The 21,995-nt window shown below is 42.1% G+C and overlaps 1 protein-coding gene across 3 annotated transcripts in view; it reads right to left on the bottom strand.

Moving 5' to 3' along the window:
* Positions 1-21,995, bottom strand: part of LOC140396533 (protein PALS1-like) — a 181,308-nt gene that overhangs the window by 50,727 nt on the left and 108,586 nt on the right. The window contains exons 2-4 of one of the 3 annotated variants that reach the window (XM_072485269.1): positions 10,528-10,573; positions 8,624-9,138; positions 3,203-3,411 (exon numbers count right to left, since the gene is read on the bottom strand). In XM_072485269.1, coding sequence (XP_072341370.1) covers positions 3,203-3,411; positions 8,624-8,978 — 564 coding nt within the window. In that variant the 5' untranslated portion in view covers positions 8,979-9,138; positions 10,528-10,573. The remainder of the gene's footprint in view (positions 1-3,202; positions 3,412-8,623; positions 9,139-10,527; positions 10,574-21,995) is intronic. The other 2 variants (XM_072485253.1, XM_072485263.1) reach the window with 2 other exon arrangements.

Consider the following 21,995-nt stretch of genomic DNA (forward strand, 5'->3'; position numbering starts at 1 on the left):
CAGACACTGGGAGAACATGCAGTCTCCGCACACAGAGTAACCCAAGCCGGGAATCGAACCTGGGACCCTGGAACTGTGAAACAACTGTGCTAACCACTAATTGCCAATCTGAAGTTTGTTCCCATCCAATATGGTACTACTTCTTCTCTGGTACTATCCAGCAGACTCGCTCCTGTATGCATTTTATTCCCGAACCAGTCTATGCACTCAGCACATGGTGAGGATCTGTACTGTAAGCTCTGTCCTTGTAGGAGGCTGTATCCTGAATGAGCGGGAACTCTGATGCTCCGTCTTTATAGTGAGTGTGCTCTAACTGGTGATTGGCTGCGGTGTTGTGTGTGTTGATTGGTCCTGCTGTGTGTCCATCAGTGTGTGTGTCTGCACCATGATATACTGGTGTATATTATGACAGTAACTCCAATTATTAATTTAAACAGGGATTTTGTCAAAGTTGGAGAAGCCCCAAGAAACGTGTCACTCAGTGCCCCTCATTCCCAAACAGCAATGTACAAATAAAGCACACAATGTTTCAAGATGGATATCAGAAGTGGTTTCTGCTGGCTGAAATGGCATTAAGCTGTAGGGACGCTTTGCAGAAACACCAGTGGAAGTAAGCAATCAATATTATATTGCTTTTCAAGCCCTCAGCCAAATATTAGTCCAGTCTGACATTAGTAATATTTTCCACATCGATTACTCACATTTAAATACTCTATCAATTGTAACTCAATAATTCGTCAATTGCTGAATGCAGCCCTGATTTTTATTTCCAAAGTTTTATGGTTTACCTCAAAGCGCCTCGAAGTATTTTAAGAAGTAAACGTCCACCTTTTCCAACTTCACTGCACAGCAAAAGAAAGTAGTTCTTTTTTGGGGAGGCTAAGACTGGCTAATTGACAAAAACCACAAGGATCCAAACAAATAACTACAACAGTGTTTGGCTTTCCTCTAGCATGCTCTGATCGCATTGTGTAAAAAACAATTATGAAATTCAGCAGAGTTACGAACGTATTTACATAAATAATAAGTTTTCACCCTGCAGTACCCTGCGCATACTAAACACTTCCAACAAAAAATAGTAATAGCACATCTGTTGAAACTAAACAAGGACGGCAAATACTGAACCTTTATCATGGCTGGCAACGCTGGCTCTTGACAACCCCTCATTAAGATCCTTTCATGGTCTCGTCTTCGTTATCTCAGAAACCAATCCTGAAAGCATCAAGAACTTTGTGTTTGTCCTGCCATGTGGAACATTTCAGAGTGTGGGAGGGAGCCATAGGAAGAAGTGGATATTGGTGCCAGAGCTGACCAAATACAAATTATGTTTCCTCTTGCTTCACAAATAAATCACCCCTCATTTTTGTGAGCATTTTATAATTGATTTGTACACAATATGGTCAGAGCATGCTAGAGGAAATGCGAACATTGTTGTAGTTATTTGTTTGGATCCTGTCATTTTAATATTTTTCAAAAACAAATAAAGGACAAGTGGTCTGTAATGGTTCCTCAATATTGGCTGGTGTCTTCATCAATCACACAATGTCTCTGAAGCAAATCAAACTTTATTTCTCCTTAAATATCAATGTTTTTCCAAAACATTTGTTGGAGGATTTCTACAATATATTCTCACAAAACTGAGGGGTGATTTATTTGTGAAACAAGAGGAAACATAATTTGTATTTGGTCAGCTCTGGCACCATTATCCATCTCTTCCTATGGCTCCTTCCCCTGCTCTGGGCAAACACAGATAAGAAAATGTTTCGGAGATAACGAAGTGAAATAATGAAAGGATCTGAATGAGGGAGTTGGGTCCTTAAGAGCCAGCGTTAGTGCAGATGATGAGTTAATGGGACTTGATGTGGGTTAGAGAATAGAGTACAGTTCCAATATTACCAATGATTTTTACCAATCCATGATTTTCCCAAAAGTATACCAGACAGAATTATTGCTCTGTAATAATGCCTTAAAGGAGCCTAGCAATGAAAATAAGCTTTTAAAGCTAACTTTCCCATAAATCTGACTATTCACACAGAAAATGAAAATATTCTATTTGCTACCAATAAAATTCAACTCTTATGACAGGAAGATAGCATGCAATATTTGTACATATTTTCTGCTTGGAAAGGTAAGAGTTTCATCAAATTCTTGGAAACAAATGTGCTGTAACAATAGTGTTTTGTGCATCAGAAAACTTACTGTTCCAAAACAACTTCCTTTGGAATTAATAACGATTTCCTCTTTCCTCTCTCTGCCTGCTGACAATATGTTCCACATTTTAGCACCCTCTTAGTAAAAACGTAAAAGGTGCCCTCCTAATTATCGCCAACTGTTGTATTGTTCTTCATGGTGTTTTCATTAATGGAAAAAATTAGCCATTCCCCCCACTTGGACTAATTACAAAAAGCTTATACATCTCTAATTTTCCTTACATAAATGAATACTAAATAATGCTTTGCAAAGAAAAAAAATGTAAATACCTAGCAGGAAATTAAAGACTTTTTGAAGGAGTTAAGAGCCTAAAGCATTGTCTAAGTGATGGGTCTGTGAGGAAAACAATGAAAGTAGTGAGACAGGTAACACAGCAGATAGCTGTTCCAGTTTTCAGGGACATCATGTTTAAAAGATTGGGTGCCTATGAAGAAATCAAGAGGTGTGATAAACCATCTTTGAAGAAGCAGAGAGGGGTGAGGAAGGTGTGGAAAACCAGGTGGCTGAGGGATATGAAGCAGTGAAAGTGGATCTTGAAACAGATGAGGCAGAGGGCATAAATGGTGATAAATTCTGCACAAGGTAGAGCTGCAATCTCAGCATTGATCTGCAGAAAACAACAGTTTATGCAGGACTTGAATGTCATATTAAAGTTAAAGCTTTCAGTGGAAGACAATCCCACGCATTTGTTTGACACTACAAGAGTAGCACGCATATAATGAATAGGAAGGGAGGAGACCCAGGAGCTTTGGCAGACAGAAGATGATTGAAAGCAGAAAACACTGGAGATGTTATCATTGCAATAACAGCTCATGTTCCAGAGGAACATATTGCTCAGGTGAAATAAAAAGGCACCAGTTTAGATCACACCATAATTTTAAAATCACCAAAACAGCCTTCAAAAGCTGCAGTCAACATCTTCAAAACAAAGTTTTACAAAAGGAAGCTTCATTGCAATCCATTCTTTAATTTAGTATAACAATAAACCTACCTCCTGGGATAGCTCCTGTGCACTGGCATTCACAGGGTATGGTGGACTCATCTTGTGCATATGAATGGCTACTGTATTGTGAATGCTGAAAGCATTTTGGAAATCCTGGTTCTGAACCAGCTGCAAAATGAGTGCCACATCATCCTGACTCTGAGTGTCAACCAGGCTGTGCTGTATATGTTTTAGAGAAGACAGCAGCTCATCTAATTCTAGAGTTAAGAAAATAAAAGCCACGTCAGTAGAATCATCCAAAAAAGCACATCACAGGTCAAATTAATGGCTGATGAGAACGAATGACTAAACCATATAGATTGGGAATGTCTTAGTTTTAATCCTGAGTTAATACATTCATCGATTTCAGATGCAGGGACACTGAGCAATGGAACCACAACTGGCCTCAGGAACCCTGTAGGAGGGAGATTAATGAGACGGAGCAACTGAAGAAAATCAGTTAGGGTTGCAATCCTACTGGAATAAGACGATGAAGTAACATTTGGGCTCAGCTGTGATGTACTCCCCCAGAGCTGAATAGTCAACTGAAACTCACAATCAACGCCTTTTAGGACTCATCCTCAATTGAGAGAGCCAATTGAGTTGGCAGCATGAAAACTGTACTCCCAATAAGAGAAGAATCCTAGCTTCAAAAAAGATGGCTTTGTGATGCTTACACCTTGTCGAGCAATACATCATGTACTGGTTTTATCAACCGTGGATCATATTAATTGCTAACTTAAAAAAACCAATTTAATTTGTGCCTAAACTATTTATAGGGCCTGAAAAGGGCAGTTCCTGGCACTGAACAATGCAGCTCTGCTCTGCAATTGTTGCATCCAGGCTGGATCAGTGTGCATCTCTTTGAGACAAATGGGTGGTGGATTCTGTGCTCAGAATTGTTGAATGCCAGTGTTTGGGAATGGAATGTTCTTCCACATCACATATCTAGTCAACATCAAGCACAACCAACACATGTATAACAATGTTGACAAGGCAGTATGAAGTTCCCTTTGCTCTGCTTCAATAAGACACCTTCACCAAAAAGATTGTTAAAAAAGAAAACCCCAGGTGCAATTTTTCCACACCAGTCGTCATTGATTGTGCTTCCTCTGACTGAGATTTTTCTTTTTTTTTTTAAATATAAATTTAGAGTAGCCAATTATTTTTCTTTTCCAATTAAAGGGCAATTTAGCGTGGCCAACCACCTAACCAGCACATCTTTGGGTTGTGGGGCTGAAACCCACGCAGACATGGGGAGAATGTGCAAACTCCACACGGACTGTGATCCAGGGCCAGGATTCGAACCCAGGTCCTCAGCACCGCAGTCCCAGTGCTAACCACTGTGCCACATGCTGCCCTTCTGACTGAGATTTTTAATAAAATCCTCATTGAGTTTTAATTATGGGAAACTTTGCACTGAGGAGCACCATCTATTTAACCCTCAGTTCAGAATGTCCAAATTAATTTCACATAACAGGCTGTATGCTAGCAGACAGGGATTTCCATTCTAGCAAGATGGGTGGAATTTGAACCCAGACCAACAATCTGTGGCTTACTTAGCAATGTGAACATAGAAGGATGTCCCAAGCTGTCTGATAGATGGAGAAGGATGACAGAAGCAAGACAAGATTAAGAGGGATGACCAAAAGCTTGGTGGAAGGGAAAGGTTTTTAAAAGACCATGCTGTAGGGGGAGTTGATGCAGAGGATGCAATAGCAGAGGGGTTTCAAGAGAATTCTAGAGTATGGGGTACAAGTAAGCAAAGACAGTTGGCAATAGTGGAACAAAAGGAAGTGAGGAGTACAAGAAGCTGCAGCCAGAGCAATGGAGAGCATAGGAATATTGGGATGATTTGACAGGGATGGATTTATAGCCTAAGACAATTATTTTAAATTCAAGGCATGGGAGGTCAGGAGCTGACACAGGTTGATAAGGATAGGGGAAATCGATGAGTGAAACGTAATGCAGGTAAGGATTCAAGCATAGCCTGGGGCAACACGGCGGCTAGCACTGCTACCTCACAGCGCCAGGGACCAGAGTCCGATTCTGACCTTGGGTGACTGTGGGAAGTTTTCACGTTCTCTCCATGTCAGCGTGGGTTTCCTTCAGGTGTGTCAGTTTCCTCCCACAGTCCAAAGATGTGCAGGTTTGGTGAATTGGCCAAGCTAATATTTCCCAAAGATTAGGTGGGGTTATGGGGATAGGGGCGGGGCTTGGGCCCAGGTAGGGTGCTTTATCGGAGCAAGGGCCGGTGCAGACCTGATGGGTCAAATGGCCTCCCTCTGCACTATAGGGATTCTATGATTTCTAAATTAGAGTTTTGCGCAGGTAAAGAATGGGAGTCAACCTTATTGGGACATAATAGAATTCTCAGGAGACTTGACAGGTTAGATGCGGAGATGTTGTTTCTCGTTGCGGGAGATTCTCAGACCAGAAGGCATAATCTCAGAGTAAGGGGTCACTAATTAAGACAGTGATGAGGAGGAATTTATTCTCTCAGAGGGTAGTAATCTGTGGAATTCTTTATCGCAGGGAGCTGTAGAGGCTGGGCTGTTAAGTGTGTTCAGTGTTGAGATCGGCAGATTTTTAATCAGGAAGAAAATGAGGGCGAGGCAGGAAAGCGGACTTGAGAATTATCATATATCAGTCATTATCTCATTGAATGGCAGAGAAGACGCCATGGAGCAAGTGGCCTATTTCTGCTCCAATGTTTTATAGTCTCTGGAGAGTAATGAAATAAATGAGTCTGGAGGTGCTGAGGGATGTATGAGGATACTGGTGGATACACTGTAATGGGGATAGAGATAGGCCAAGTTACAGAGGTGAAAGTAGCTGGAGAGAGGACATACACAGAAATTTAGCTTGGAGTCAAACAATTTGCCAAGATTCTGAATGGTCTGGTTCAGCCTGTGATGGTGACCTGAGGAGGAAATGGGAGTCAGGGGCCCATAGTTATTGGCTTTCTCTTTTTTAAAAAAATATATTTTATTGAAATTTTTTTCCCTGAGCAACATTTTTCCCGCTTACAAAACAAGCAAAACGATAACAGTAACAAAACAGAAATTTTTAAACTTTTTAACAAAAATAATAATAGTAGTAACAATATACAAGTAACAAAACCTCGTACTCGTTATTGGCTTTCTCAATGGAGGAGTGACATATAAGCAGTTTGACAACACAATGGATCTGGGTGTGGTGATGGAGAGGTTAGGGTTAGTTGTCATCAGTACATCGGCGGAACAGATCCCATGGTTCCAGGATGACGCCACAACTAAAAGAAATAGCGGGCCATAGAGAAATCATTGGAGGATTCAGGTGGTGAGGGTGCAGGGGTGGGGAGAAACACTATTGATCAAAATCCTGTGATGGTAATCAATTAGCTAGAGAAGAATGGAACCAAGAGTATCTCATACAGCTGGAAGAGAATGGATGATGTGGTAGATCAGTCTGTGGACTGCAAAGAGATCAAGGAGTGAATCAGAGAGATCAAGGAGGGAATCACCTAGGTCATGATTAGAATTTTAAAATGTAAACAACGTTGGTGGCTATGTACATGTTACTCATCTATTTTTGCTCATTCTTGTGAAGAACTTGATTATTGGGTAGTACATTACTGTTTTACGTCTGACATCCTCACATTCAAACCATGGTATGCAGGAAAAAGGGGCTTGGGGCTGACAGGCAACGTGTTTGAGGACTTTGGAGAGAAGAGGGGATTGCAGATGAAGATGGGTTGAGGGTATTCTTTTTTGAGGAGGATATCAAAGGTGAAACAGTAATGTACACAATAATCAGCATATATAAGAAAATAACATATACATCAGAGTAATAGTATACACTAAAACTGCAAAACTCATTTCCATATTTAAATTCCAAACCTACATCTGTCGTAAAACTTTCACTATCTTTCCTAAGACTTTGAAAATTTTAACGGTCAGTTCCGGTTCAATTAATTTTTTTTCTAAATTTAGAGTACCCAATTCACTTTTTCCAATTAAGGGGCAATTTAGCATGGCCAATCCACCTGCCCTGCACATCTTTGGGTTGTGGGGGTGAAACCCACACAAACACGGGGAGAATGTGCAAACTCCACACGGACAGTGACCCAGGGCCGGGATCGAACCTGGGACCTTGGCGCCGTAAGGGAGCAGTGTTAACCACTGCGCCATTGTTCTGCCCTCTGTTCAATAATATTTAACATGATAAAAAACACAATTTTAATGACATAAGCTATTAAAAATATGGTTGAAATTATGACTGTTCCATCAGTCGTCAAAAATCAAACAGCGTGAAAGGAAGTTCAAAATCAGACAAGACATATTCTATCATAGAATCCCTACAGTACAGAAGAAGGCCCATCAAGTCTGCACCAACCCTCCGAAAGAGTACCCTAACCTCAGACACCTTCTCCTCCCACCCCCCACCCAACCCAAAACCATTGACCCCACTGTTGGATGGACACTAAGGGACAATTTAGCATGGTGAATCACCTAAACGCACATTTTGGACTGTAGGAAACCGGAGAACCCGGAGGAAACCCATGCAGACACGGGGAGAATATGCAAACCCCACACAATCACTCGATGCAGGAGTTGAACCCGGGTCCTTCGTGCTGTGGGGCAGTAGTGCTAACCACTGTGCCACCAATATTATTTCAACAGTTTATGCCAACTTTCAATGTTGGGGAAAATATGTTCAGAATTTAAAAAAGATTCAGAGATCCCCTTCAGAGGTCAGTGACAAAAGGACCTGAATTCAATATGAACTTGGAAGGCATTGTGGGAAAGGCTAGAAAGAAAAAAATGTTATGAGGACATGCAATGTTTTGCCACAAACACTTATTGAAGCCGAGTTAATGATATTTAAGAGGGAATTTGATAAACATTCAAGTATTACAGAAATAGGAAAACAGGATGAGAATAGTTAGGTGCCAGCCAGTAGCTCGTATCAGTATAATCATGAGGAGCCAGATTGCCTTCTGTTGCAGTTTTAAGATTCCTGTCAACAAATGTTCAGCTTTGCAATAAAAAGGAAAATTCAGCACTTGTCAAAATTTAATTGCATTTCTTTCCTGCAAATTATATGTTTTAACATTGCACCTGGTTACCATTGACCTTTAGCTATTGCACGTGATGTGAAATAAACACAATGGTCTACTTTTCAGTTTGAGATGCAAGACAAATCTGGAAACATTTCAAATTTTCCGTACATTACTGCCATGCAATGACTCAAAATATTGTAAAATGATACTTCAATCATTCAGATTTGTCAATAACTTTTTGCCACACAAGAAAGTAACGGCAAGCATATACTATATCTAGGCAAAACGCATTCTTCTTTACCAAAATAATATTTAATTACAAATACTGTTAACTTATTCAGCAGCCAAGGAAATTACTTCTTCGCACATTTTGTCCACATACTTACCTAGAACTTTAATTGTGTTGCTGGGTCCTTCTAAAATGTCTTCAAATGTAGGGTTATCAATGCCCGCCTTTGGCTGAACCTGCGCAAGCTTCTTCAGTCGAATGGAAGAATTAAGGTCAAACTCCTGCTTCTTTCCCTCTTCTTCTCGTCTACGACGCATATCATCCTGTTGCTGCCGAATTCTCTCTAATTGTGCGCTTCGACGAATAGGCATGGTTCGTGAACCCAAGTCATCAGGACAATCCACTGCCATTTCTCGGTGTCTTGGTGGCTCATCGTGAGATGAAAGGTCAATGTTCTTGGCCTCATTATCAGACCCCTCTGCAACATGTCCATTCATGTGTGAGGTAGTCATGATTCCAAATGAAACTGTTCCACTTATCTTACTAATATCCGCAACTATTAGGTAAAAGTTGGTTTGGTTTCCGAAAATCCATGTTAATGATGGAAGTACTTGTAAAATTCACATGGCTGTGCATTTAAACTTGATAAGTGTGCTTCAAGTTGAGACCTACCTGGGAAAAGAGAGAATTGTTCATTAGAGGAAAAAAATGGAGTTTCATCCACTGGAAAATAATCACTGAAATCCAAATACACCACAATCTATTCTTGGCATTTATTTTTTTTATCGAGTTTTCTCACCATGTTTAGCACTGCTGAACATGAATGTAAACTCATCAGGCTGCTCAATGCAACGAATATTTGAAGTTATTTAATTCTTAATTTTTGCCCCTTTGGTGTCCCTAGGCCATCTGACATCTGCAAGAAATTAATCAGTTCACCAGCTTCCATCATGGTCACTAGAAGAAACCATCTAGATAAAATTCAGCTTGAGAAAAAAAGACTTCCCACAGAGATCAGAAAATTCAGGGGTCTAAAAGATACATGGCCCATCTTACAATTTTATACTTTGTACACAGATGGCTCAAAATAATCTGGTTTTACATAAAATAGCCATTTAAGGTGCTTACCGGGTGACACTCTTACCAGTTGAGATTTTATGGGACTGAGTCCCTCATGGGAATTTTATGCAAGGGTATGTCCACTCTCAGATCACAGAATACCAAGGGCTGGAAATTCTGTTTCAGCTGATAAGTGCTGCTGAAACGGAGAATTCCCGAGCGTTTTGCGACGTCAAAATCGGCAGCGAATGCTCACTGATTCCGGGACTGGTGAGGGGCTGGCAGCAACGCCGGGTGAAACTCCCAGCTCTCGCGCCAAAAACGGCCGGAGATGGCTGGGTCCCTGGCTGCGTATGTGCAGGGCGACGACCTGCAGCGGTCACGCTGTACAACATAGCGCCAGCCGTGTGCGGACCCGACCCAACCAACTACAGCCCTGGAGAACCCCTACCAGTCCCCAGTCCTCGCAGAAGCCCCCCCCCCGCCCCCCTCCCGACCAGCGGCACGGATCCCGGCCGAGTGTGGCGGAGCTGGACCCAGTCTGCAGCCGCCACGCTGGGATCCCAGCTGCTCAGACCACACGTCAACCGCACGGTCGGGAAAGTGTCCCATTGGGGGAGGGCCTTCTGATGACGCGGCAACGACGTTTCAATGGTGTGTGGTACGTAGCGCGATTACATCATTTCGGGGGGGGGGGGGGGCGGAGACTCGAAAACCGGCGCCAAACTGCCGCTGCCCCCGATTTGGGCGTTGGAAGGGATTCTCTGCCCAATCGCCGATTACGATATTGGCATCGGGCAACGGATAATCCCGCCCCATGTGTCTGAAAGCAAGTGAACAAGAGCAAATGAGAACAGTCTTATAGATAGATGGTCCAAGTCCAAAAAAGCAATTTGTTGCTGCCAGTCTGCAAACACAAAGGAATTTGGGGAGGGAAAGAATGCAAGGGAAGGAAACTGAAAAATTGTTCAAAAAGACACACGTTGAGAAACGGATAGATACCTATGGACGAAAATACTGTGAGAATATACCATGAAAAAGAAACTCCCTGAAAGAATAAAGAAATACAAAAATTAGACAAGAACAAGGGAGACAAAAACACAAGTCATAAAAGAAAACATATTCACAAACAACTTGACATTTCAACATGAACCAATTCATTTGTCGCATCAGATTTCAGCTGCATGGTACCCACTTTTTCCAACTGCTGCCATTTTCAGTTACCACTCAATCTACTTTACCTCAGCAGCCAACAACCATGTGGAATAAAACTGCCAGCTCACACCTTCTATATTACCAGAATGTCAGATTGAGTGTCAACAAGACATGGAAATGATCTACCAACAGGGCATAGGTGAAAGTCAGAGCTGAAAGAAAATAATCAGGACTTCCAGGTGAGTAGCAGAACTGCAAGTATCACTGATTTCTGCTGTTTACACAGCAAATGGAGCAGACCATTCCGCTCTTTAGCCGACTATCCTATTTGCCCTTGGTCCCTGTTAATCTTATCTTGGTTAGTTGGTGCTGGGCCCAGCCTCTCTAATTGAATCACATGCTCTTTTGAAAGACAAGTCAAATCAAATGTGTGGTTGAATCTTTCATACAATGGTCTTTACAGAAACAAATGGTTTCATGATCACTGCAAACTAACAAGAGTCTGAAGTTGACCTGAAACAGACAGAAATCATATCTGCCAAATTTAGTCCTCGGCAACGGTAGTGGCTCAAGACACCGTAGACTTCTAGTAACAACAAAGGTGGTTTATTTACAGTAGGCAAAGGCAACTATATATAGGCACAGAGCAATGATGATTAGACCTGGACTCTCCAGCTCCAGGATCCATAGTGCCCGTGCTTTTTCTCTTTTGTTCGGGGTTCTGCGTTCTTGCGGGATTAATTCCGAGCTGGTCACATGGACCGCAAAGTCCCCCCCCCGGGAAAGGGACCACACTACCACAGAAATAGTCTGAATTTTAGTATCTTGGGCTTTTCATAAAATGTACTAATTCTGCTCTCTCTCTCGTTATGTTCAAGCACTTTAAATGTGTTGTTTACTTAGTGGTCAATTAAGTAACTTTGTCAAAATAACTATTAAAAGTTTGCTTTTGAAATACAAGTTGACAACTATATTTCCGGAGCATCAAAATTAAACTGGAACCTGTTGTATAAAATGTTTGGTTAGTGAGTTAGAAGCAATCATCAGATGCAACAATCAAGCAAATAACAATAATGAAAGGAATGAGAATAGGCCATAGCATGGATCTTGCTATATCTCCAAGTAAAAAAGAAAATCACATCAAATCTTCACTGTAACAAGCAGTACACAACATTGAAAAAAAACTTTGTTCATTGATTGTTTTCAGGCTATAATGACATATGCTTGAATGCAGCAAAACTACCGGAATCCATGTTTAGAAATTTTAAAAGCTGTAACCTAGATTGACAGGACAGCAACAATTTGATCTCAATTAAATATATTTCAACAACAAAGAACAAAGAAACGTACAGCACAGGAACAGGCCCTTCGGCCCTCCAAGCCTGCGCCGACCATGCTGCCCGTCTAAACTAAAATCTTCTACACTTCCGGGGTTTGTATCCCTCTATTCACGTATTTGTCAAGATGCCCTTTAAATGTCACTATCGTCCCTGCTTCCACCACCTCCTCTGGCAGCGAGTTCCAGGCACCCACTACCCTCTGCGTAAAAAACTTGCCTCGTACATCTCCTCTAAACCTTGCCCCTCTCCTCTTAAACCAATGCCCCCTAGTAATTGACCCCCCTACCCTGGGAAAAAATCTCTGACTATCAACTCTGCCGATGCCCCTCATAATTTTGTAGACCTCCATCAGGTCTCCCCTCAACCTCCTTCCTCCCAGTGAGAACAAACAGAGTTTATTCAACCTCTCCTCATAGCAACTGCCCTCCATACCAGGCAACATCCTGATAAATCTCTTCTGCACCCTCTCGAAAGCCTCACATCCTTTTGGTAGTGTGGCGACCAGAATTGAACACCATACTCCAAGTGTGACCTAACTACGGTTCCATACAGCTTTCAGTGGATCCTTCTACTACCTTTCCTATTTAAACTTAGCACCTCTCCTCCCCACCACAGAAAGTAGAAATGAATTGAGAACACAAGCTGAGCCAACCATGTGACGACTCAAAGTGACAAACATTGCAATCAAAATGGTGATTTCTTTGATGAATATACAAGAAAGATCAAATGTTCCCATTTTAAGGAACATTTAAATGCTAATCTTTATTTAAATGACAACATAACAAATAACATCAAATATACGTTTTGAGAGAGATGGAATGTTTAAATATAGAAAACAGACTACAACATTTTCAAGTGCTGTGCTGGTAGAGAGGCAGATAGAAATAGAAAGCGGGCAACACGGCGGCGCAGTGGGTTAGTACTGCTGCCTCACGGCGCCGAGGTCCCAGGTTCGATCCTGGCTCTGGGTCACTGTCCGTGTGGAGTTTGCACATTCTCCCTGTGTTTGCCTGGGTTTTGCCCCCACAACCCAAAGATGTGCAGGGTAGTTGCATTAGCCACACTAAATTGCCCCTTAATTGGAAAAAATGAATTGGGTGCTCTAAATTTTTTTTTAATTTAAAAAAAAAGAAATAGAAAGCCCAGACTTCCAGTGGCAGCCATGGAGTGAGCTGTCGCACATTTGGCAGCTCCCGCTCGAGGCAGCTTTCTCGGAAGCTTTCCCCGCTTGCAAGGTGGATGTTTCGCTGAAAAAAGGTGCAGGGGTGACTGAAGAAAGTTAAACTCCACTGGTGGGGCTGGTGGTGGATTCACGGACCAGAAGTGAGTCGAGAAGAAGGGAGCAGTTGGAGCAAGAGAATCTTTGTGCGCCACAGGTGAAGATGGCAGAGGGTAAAGGGTCAGCTCTGCCTGCTCAATGGTCAACATAGCAGCTGAGAAGTTAAAAGAGAAGTTCAGCCGGCAGAGGAGGGAAGCCCAGGAAGACCTAGCCATGGTGATGGAATCACTAAAAGTGGAAATCGACCGCATGGAACAGAGACTGGAGTCCCAGGCTCAGGCTATTTGGAAAGTGGAGGAAGCGGTGGGGAGCACAAGGAGCAGCTAGCCTCACTGGCAGCCAAAGTGGAGTGATGCGCAAGACCCAGAAGCGGTTCAAGAAGGTGGAGGACTGAGAATCACTCCCAGAGACAGAATTTAAGAATTGTGGGGATGCCTGAAGGTATCAAGGGAATGGATGTTGGCTCATATGTAACAAAGATGCTGGAGACGTTGATGGGGGTGGGGGCCTTCGACCAGCCCCTGAAGGTCGACCAAGCGTTCAGGGCACTGATGAGGAAGCTGCAGGTGAACAAGCCGCCGAGGGCGATGTTGGTGCGCCTCCATTGATTCCTTGGTAAGGAGGAGATTTTGAGATGGGCGAGGCAGACTAGGAGGTGCACCTTGGAAGGGAACGAGCTTTGGTGTACCAGGACCTGGCGAAGAGGAGAGCTGGGTTCAATCGGGTGAAAAGGAGATGAAGATTGCGATATTATACCCGGCCTGCCTCTGGGTGACTTTTAACCGGCGAGGACATTATTTCGGGACATCAGAGGAGGCGATGGAATTTTGAGTGACAATCGACTGACAGGAGAAGGAGCACATTGAACTGTGAAGGAGGCGTGAAGAAATGTTTGCTTTTTCTGTCTTTTCAATTCGTTGGTTGCTGGAGAACCTTTCTCCCTCGAGATGTTTTGTTGGGTATGGTGGCGGGACGCCGGAGGAGTGTTGAGGGCGAGTGCACCTTTTGTTCTTGCTCTTGATTGCATGGAGGTATGCATGCAGGGTGAGGGAGGTGGGCCTCAGTAGCCTCAGGTGGGGGCTGTCAGGCTAACTGAATGGGCTAGCTAACGGGACTGATGGGTGGCCAGGTGGTTAGCACGCAAGAGGGGAATAGGGTTGTTGTTTTGTTCATTTACGGGATCCAGTGAGACAGGACATATCCAGGAATGGTGATAATGGTGTCTGGGACATTGTCTGTAAGGTATGATTTTGTGAGTATGACTATGTCATGCTGTTGCTTAACTAGTCTGTGAGACAGCTCTCCCAACTTTGACACAAGAAGGACTTTGCAAGGTCGACAGGGCTGGGTTTGCTATTGTCGTTTAGGTGCCTAGTTCGATGCCGGGTAGTCCGTCCGGTTTCATTTCTTCTTTGTGTTTTTGTAGTGGTTGAATACAACTGAATGGTTTGCTAGGCCATTTCGGAGCCAACCACATTACTGTGGGTCTGGAGTCACATGTAGGACAGGCCAAGTAAGGATGGCAGATTTCCTCCCCAAAGGGCATTAGTGAATCAGATGGGTTTTACGACAATCGACAACGATTTTGCGGTCATTTCAGATATTTTAGAGTTTTTAAACTTCCACCACCTGTCGTGGTGGGATTCGAACCCAGGACCCCAGATCCCCTTGGGTCTCTGGTTTACTAGTCCAGTGACAATACCACTATGCCACTGCCTCCTCTTGTGTGGTGGAGAATTCCACAGGTTCACCACTGTCTGGGTGAAGAAGCTTCTCCTCATCTCAGTCCTAAATGGCCTACCCTGTATCACGAGACTGTGACCCCTTGTTTTAGACTGCCCCCCCCCCTCCCCCCAACCAGCCTGGGGAAACAACATCCTTGCACCCAGTCTGTCCAATCCCAGGATGTTGTACTTTTCAATGAGATCCTCTCTCATGTTCACTGGAATTTAGAAAAATAAGCCCAGTTGACCCAACCTCTCGTCAGACAAAAATCCTGCCATCCCAGGAATCAGTTGGCGGTGGGAGCAAAGCTGCCTCCTAATTATATTCTAGCCCTCTGGATATAAAGGCCAACATACCGCCAACTGATTCCTGGGATGGCAGGATTTTTGTATGAGAGGTTGGGTCAACTGGGCTTAGTCTTCTAAATTTTTTGAAAGAGATGGAATGTTTAAATATAGAAAACAGACAACAACATTCTCAATTGCAGTTTAACAAAATTTCTTCACAGTGTGGCAGTGATGGATATGCACACAATGGCCAGAGAATTTATTGATTATTAAGGAGCACACCAGGGGTTTAGCTGGTATTAAGATTCTTCCTGTTCAACAATTTAAGCATTGTGCCAGGCAAAGTTGTGCTTTAAGTAACAGAAAAGAATCCATGGGTATTAGTATTATCTGGCATAGATTAAAGTAGAATTAGAAAACATTTAAAAGTTATTAAAATAGAAACATAATTTCAACTTCATAACTTGAAGCAGAATAGATTTGTTAGGCTCACAAGAAAATCAAACTGAAATTTTTACAAGGTTTTTTGGACTAAATAAATCTCTGATCCCTGAAGCTGGTGAGTATTAATTACTGAAAATAACAACTCCCTAACTCCTAAAGGGTGGGCGGTGACGTACTGGTTAACACTGCTGCCTGCGGCGCCGAGGGCCCGGGTTCAATCCCAGCCCCGCCCAGGTCACTGTCTGTGTGAAGTTTGCACATTCTCCGTGTGTCTGCGTGGGTTTCAGAGAAATGGGTGTTTCTCTGGTTGGCAATCAGTAGCTAGTGGTGTCCCTCAGGGATCAGTGTTGGGCCCACAACTGTTCACAATTTACATAGATGATTTGGAGTTGGGGACCAAGGGCAATGTGTCCAAGTTTGCAGACGACACTAAGATAAGTGGTAAAGCAAAAAGTGCAGAGGATACTGGAAGTCTGCAGAGGGATTTGGACAGGCTAAGTGAATGGGCTAGGGTCTGGCAGATGGAATACAATGTTGACAAATGTGAGGTTATCCATTTTGGTAAGAATAACGGCAAAAGGGATTATTATTTAAATGATAAAATATTAAAACTTGCTGCTGTGCAGAGAGACCTGGGTGTGCTCGTGCATGAGTCGCAGAAAGTTGGTTTTCAGGTGCAACAGGTGATTAAGAAGGCAAATGGAATTTTGTCCTTCATTGCTAGAGGGATGGAGTTTAAGACTAGGGAGGTTATGCTGCAATTGTATAAGGTGTTAGTGAGGCCACACCTGGAGTATTGTGTTCAGTTTTGATCTCCTTACTTGAGAAAGGACGTACTGGCACTGGAGGGTGTGCAGAGGAGATTCACTAGGTTAATCCCAGAGCTGAAGGGGTTGGATTACGAGGAGAGGTTGAGTAGACTGGGACTGTACTCGTTGGAATTTAGAAGGATGAGGGGGGATCTTATAGAAACATAAGATTATGAAGGGAATCGATAGGATAGATGCGGGCAGGTTGTTTCCACTGGCGGGTGAAAGCAGAACTAGGGGGCATAGCCTCAAAATAAGGGGAAGTAGATTTAGGACTGAGTTTAGGAGGAACTTCTTCACCCAAAGAGTTGTGAATCTATGGAATTCCTTGCCCAGTGAAGCAGTAGAGGCTCCTTCATTAAATGTTTTTAAGATAAAGATAGATAGTTTTTTGAAGAAAAAAGGGATTAAGGGTTATAGTGTTCGGGCCGGAAAGTGGAGCTGAGTCCACAAAAGATCAGCCATGATCTCATTGAATGGCGGAGCAGGCTCGAGGGGCCAGATGGCCTACTCCTGCTCCTAGTTCTTATGTTCTTATGTGCAGGTTAGGCGGATTGGCCATGCTAAATTGCCCCTTAATTTGAATAAAATAATTGGGTGCTCTAAATTTACAAAAAAATGTTTTAAACTCCTAAAGGGTTATATTAATCAAATTAGTCCCTTTGAAGAGTGACAACAAACAAATTCATCTGCACTTCTAGCTATTCCTCAGAGGGATCAGGGCCAAACAAAGCTCCAATAATCTTAAATGGGCAATCCCTTAGTTTGAAACAGTGACCTCAAGCAAAACTCTAATTATCAAAATCAAGACTGATACGCCTGTGCATAATAAGGATGTGCTGCACTGCCTGGGATACTGTCTTTCAGATAAGAAGTAGACCAAGTCTGCATTCTTAGACGGACATAATACATCCCATGAAGAGGAGTCTGGGAGTTGCCCCCAGTGTACTGGCTAATAGTGATCTCAAAATTAATCTGAACAAACAATTTATTTGGTCATTATCAAATTGCTGTTTATTGGAAATTGCTGTGCACAAAATGGTTCCCACATTTTCCACATTACCACTGACTACACTTCGAAAGTACTTCACTGGCCTGACATGTCTAGTGATCATGAAAGGTGTTTTATAAATGCAAGTCTCTTATTTTAGGATTTCAGCAAAATATATGAAGAAGAAAAGGGGCTGACAGGGGTACATGGCTCAAAAGGATACGATCAATAATTTATTATAAATAAAATGAGGGGTTGCCATTCTATTTCCTTTCAATGCACATATTTGGACAGAGGTCCGCACATATTTGTGAAAACACTGACATCAAACAACAGGTTATTTTTAAACTCATTGCTGCAGCACAATTGTCAATGTTGTTCAAACAAATTATATCCTGCACACGGAGCATATGAATTTAACACAAATTCTTTCTCTTCGTCAATGTCAATTATTCACCTCTCCCTCGTATTCTTTGTTATACAAACTTTTTCTACTCCCCCAGCCTTCCAGCTGGAAATCCTCATTTAGTCAAGATTAGCATTCCTGTAGCATTCTAAAGACCTCTCGTTTCTATAGTAATAGTTTGTCAGTCCTCAAGATGCCCTGGCATCATACCAGAAAGACTTGCATCGCACAAGAGTTTCAATGCTTCAGCTTCTTTTTTTGAGCTTTTAGTCCCATGTTGGCTTGTTTTCGTCTCTGCCACAATTCTAAAAGTGTTTTCTTTAAAAAAAAAATAAGTTCACAACTTTTAGTTACTTCAGATGGCTAAAGTTAGGCCATAAAATTCGCACTGAATGATAGCAAAAAAGCCGACAAAGAATGTCACTAAAGTATCTGTTCCATCAATGTTAGTCACTTTAGGGGAAGGATTTATACCGGATTCGTGATTGGGTGACATGAATTGGCTGGTTCAGTTGGTTTTGTGATCATGTTGCCATAGCTTTGCAAACCAAGAATCAAAATTACTTGTCTCCAGACACTACAATTTACCCCCCATAATTTTTAGCGCAGTTACAGATCCCTGTAGGAAAGCGTTGATACTTACACAAGCTTTATATAACTCTATTACCCCAGTATTTATTACCGGTACAGAAATACACTTGTGTATCTGAGAACATTTTCTATTTGTACTCCTGTGATGTGGTTCAATTTCAAATATTATGAAGGGCGATGTGTTCCATGCACATTAACCAAAAAGACCACAAAGATACAAAATTAATCCTAATTAATGCACAGTATTGTCTTTCAGCTGGCAAACATATCAGCATCTTTGCAGGTTTTAACCACAGCCTAGTAAATACCTTCAGTGGCATTTTCAGGTAAATTGCTTTTGCTATTTACAAACTTCAGAAGGGCAATATATTTTAAAATATGATCTCGCTTTTAAAATATATCTCAAAAAGTTTTTTTTAAATATAGGAGGAAAATAAAACTTAGTACTTGGTTCTCCCTGCACAAGTTAGAACTCAGATTTATTTTAAAACTCAACTTGGATGTCTGCTTCAGTGATTTGACTTAGTAGTTTATCAGCTGTATTTACAGCATAATACTTTCCATAAGGCAGAGGAGCAGAATTAGGCCACTCGGCCCATCGAGTCTGCTCCGCCATTCATTTTTCTCATCCCCATTCTCCTGCCTTCTCCCCATAACCCCTGATTTCTTTCCCTTCCTCAGCCATTAAGATGAGCATTATTAGAAACATAATATCAAAGGAAGAAAAAAGCTTCATGTAACAGTTATCAATTGATTTTTACTTCAAAACACATTGGCAAAATAATTCTCTTTTTCCCTTACCCTATCAGTTTTTTCTTTCCATACAGTACCATATGGAAGATGACAGTCTATAGATGAGATTTTAGACAAATCAAAGCGGACACCATCAGTTTCTGACTTACCTACCAAGAAGTACATGTCAAGGCTATGCAAAAAAAAAATCCCTTGAAATGTTGGTGAATGTAACACCCAGTAAACAATCTGTTGCTAAGTTTCTACCTTAGTTCAGAAGTTGCACTCTCTTCTTTGAGTCAGCAGGTTGTGGGTTCTGACTCCAAAGAACTGAATGAAAGCTCATGGATGAGACTTTAGTGCCATAATAAGGGGCTGTTGCATTGACAGACTTGCCATCTTTCAGCAGAGCAGTTAAACTCAAGTCCCAAGTCTCAGGTGGACGTAAGAGGCCATGGCAATATTCCCAAGGAGAGTAGGGACATTCTCCCTGGTGGTTATTGTTAAAACAAATGACACGTCTGTTGTCACTGTCAAGTGCTACACTGACTAGCTGTAGGTTATTCTCCACATGTGCAGACATTGGTGATGTAATACCTAGGTTGCCATTTTAGTGCAGGTCTGAAGGAATGTTGATTTTTGGTGTTTGTCCTTTGGGTGAGATGTCCTGAATGGAAGGAGGTTGCAAATACAAAAAAATCTTACTGGAAACTGGACAATAGTCACAAAGATTGTTTGTAATTCAGACGACAGGTCAGCTGGTTACATTCAGCAAACAGTATTTAAAGACACATCTGCACTGAATCACGTGAGAAAGAACAATGAGAAAAGATGATGAAGATTTACACAAATGCACTAAGGTACCAATTTTCAAACACTCCTAGAAATGAAAGTATAAAACTTGCATGCAAGAACAAAACTAAAATCTATTGTCCAGAAACATCCAGCTTTTTCACCAACTCCTGCAGATGTTGATTCACTGGAGTATGACTTCATGGACACCAGTCACCTCCGATTTGTTGTCCAAGCTGCTTTTTTTCCACAGTAAAGCCAAGATAGATAACCAGACTATTTGGGTCTTGCTGCATCACAACGATGATTCTCACATGTGCACTTCCCAAGCAGGGTCACTAAACAGTGATCAGAAACAACCACCTTGGCTGCTTTCCCTCCCTTAACTCAGGCTGAACTAGCAATTGAAGCTGAAAACTTCCTGCTCATATGTTAACATAGATACATACATAGATACATAGAAGATAGGAGCAGGAGAAGGACTTTTGGACCTTCGAGCCTGCTCCGCCATTCATCACCATCATGGCTGATTATCCAACTCAATAGCCTAATCCTGCTTACTCCCCATAGCCTTAGGTCCCATTCTCCCCAAGTGCGATATCTAGCCACCTCTTTTAATATATTCAAAGTTGTAGCATCAACTACTTCCTGTGGTAATGAATTCCACAGGTTCACCACTCTGTGTGAAGAAATGTCTCCTTACATATGTCAGAAATGGTTTAACCTGAATCCTCATGCTGTGACCCCTGGTTCTGGACACACCCATCATTGGTAACATCTTCCCCGCATTTACCCTGTCTAATCCCTTTAAAATTTTAAAAGTCTCTATAAGATCCCCCCTCATTTTTCTGAACTCCAGCGAGAATAACCCCAACCTAGTCAATCTCTCCTCATATGACAGTCCCACCATCCCTGGAATCAGTCTAGTAAACCTTCGCTGCACTCCCTCGAGAGCAAGAACATCCTTCCTCAGAGGAGACCAAAACTGCACACAATACTCCAGGTGTGGCCTTACCAAGGCCCTGTCTAATTGCAGCAACACATCCCTGCTTCTGTACTCAAAACCTCTCGCAATGAAGGACAATATACCATTAGCCTTCTTTACCACCTGCTGCACCTGCATGCTTACCTTCAGCGACTGTTGCACAAGGACACCCAGGTCCTGCTGCACACTCCTCTCTCCCAATTTACAACCATTCAGGTAATCTGCCTTCCTGTTTTTGCTTCCAAAGTGAATATCCTCACACTTATCCAAATTATACTGCATCTACCATTGATTTGCCCACTCGCCCAACCTGTCCAGGTCATGCTGTAGGATCCCTGCATCCTCGTCACAGTTAACCCTCCCTCATCACAGTTCACCCTCCCTCATCACAGTTCACCCTCCCTTGAACTTTACAAACTGAACCTACACAGAACTTGATCAGTAGAACAGCAACCAAGAAGTATTTCAAACACCACAATTAGAAAATAATACTTAATTAACCATGAATGAAAACAGATGTTGCCAGTCAAAAAAACATTAATTGCACCCAATCAGTTTGGACAAACTAAACAAGATAGTGAATAGTTTCCCACTGTTACAATCAAAAATGCTGACTTTGTTTGACACTGATGAAAGGACATTCATTAGCATCTTTGTTGCAGAAATAAATGCATCTAAATATGATGTTTCTTGGAGCTTTATTGTTTTGAAAATAACACAATGTGTGTGTATTGTGGAAAAACAAATGACTTGCATGCCTTTCTGTTACTCCTTTTCGATACGAAGGGATATATCAGCACTGACAAACGGAACACTTCGCATTGAAAGACTCAGCTTCAGCACCAAGCACTGGTGCAGCATGAAATATAGAATTCCCTGTAGTTTAGCTTAACAATGATCTCCTGGCTGCAATTGTATTGACCCAAGGAGGCAA

The sequence above is a fragment of the Scyliorhinus torazame genome, chromosome 2, assembly GCF_047496885.1.
Source record: "Scyliorhinus torazame isolate Kashiwa2021f chromosome 2, sScyTor2.1, whole genome shotgun sequence".
NCBI lineage: Eukaryota > Metazoa > Chordata > Chondrichthyes > Carcharhiniformes > Scyliorhinidae > Scyliorhinus > Scyliorhinus torazame.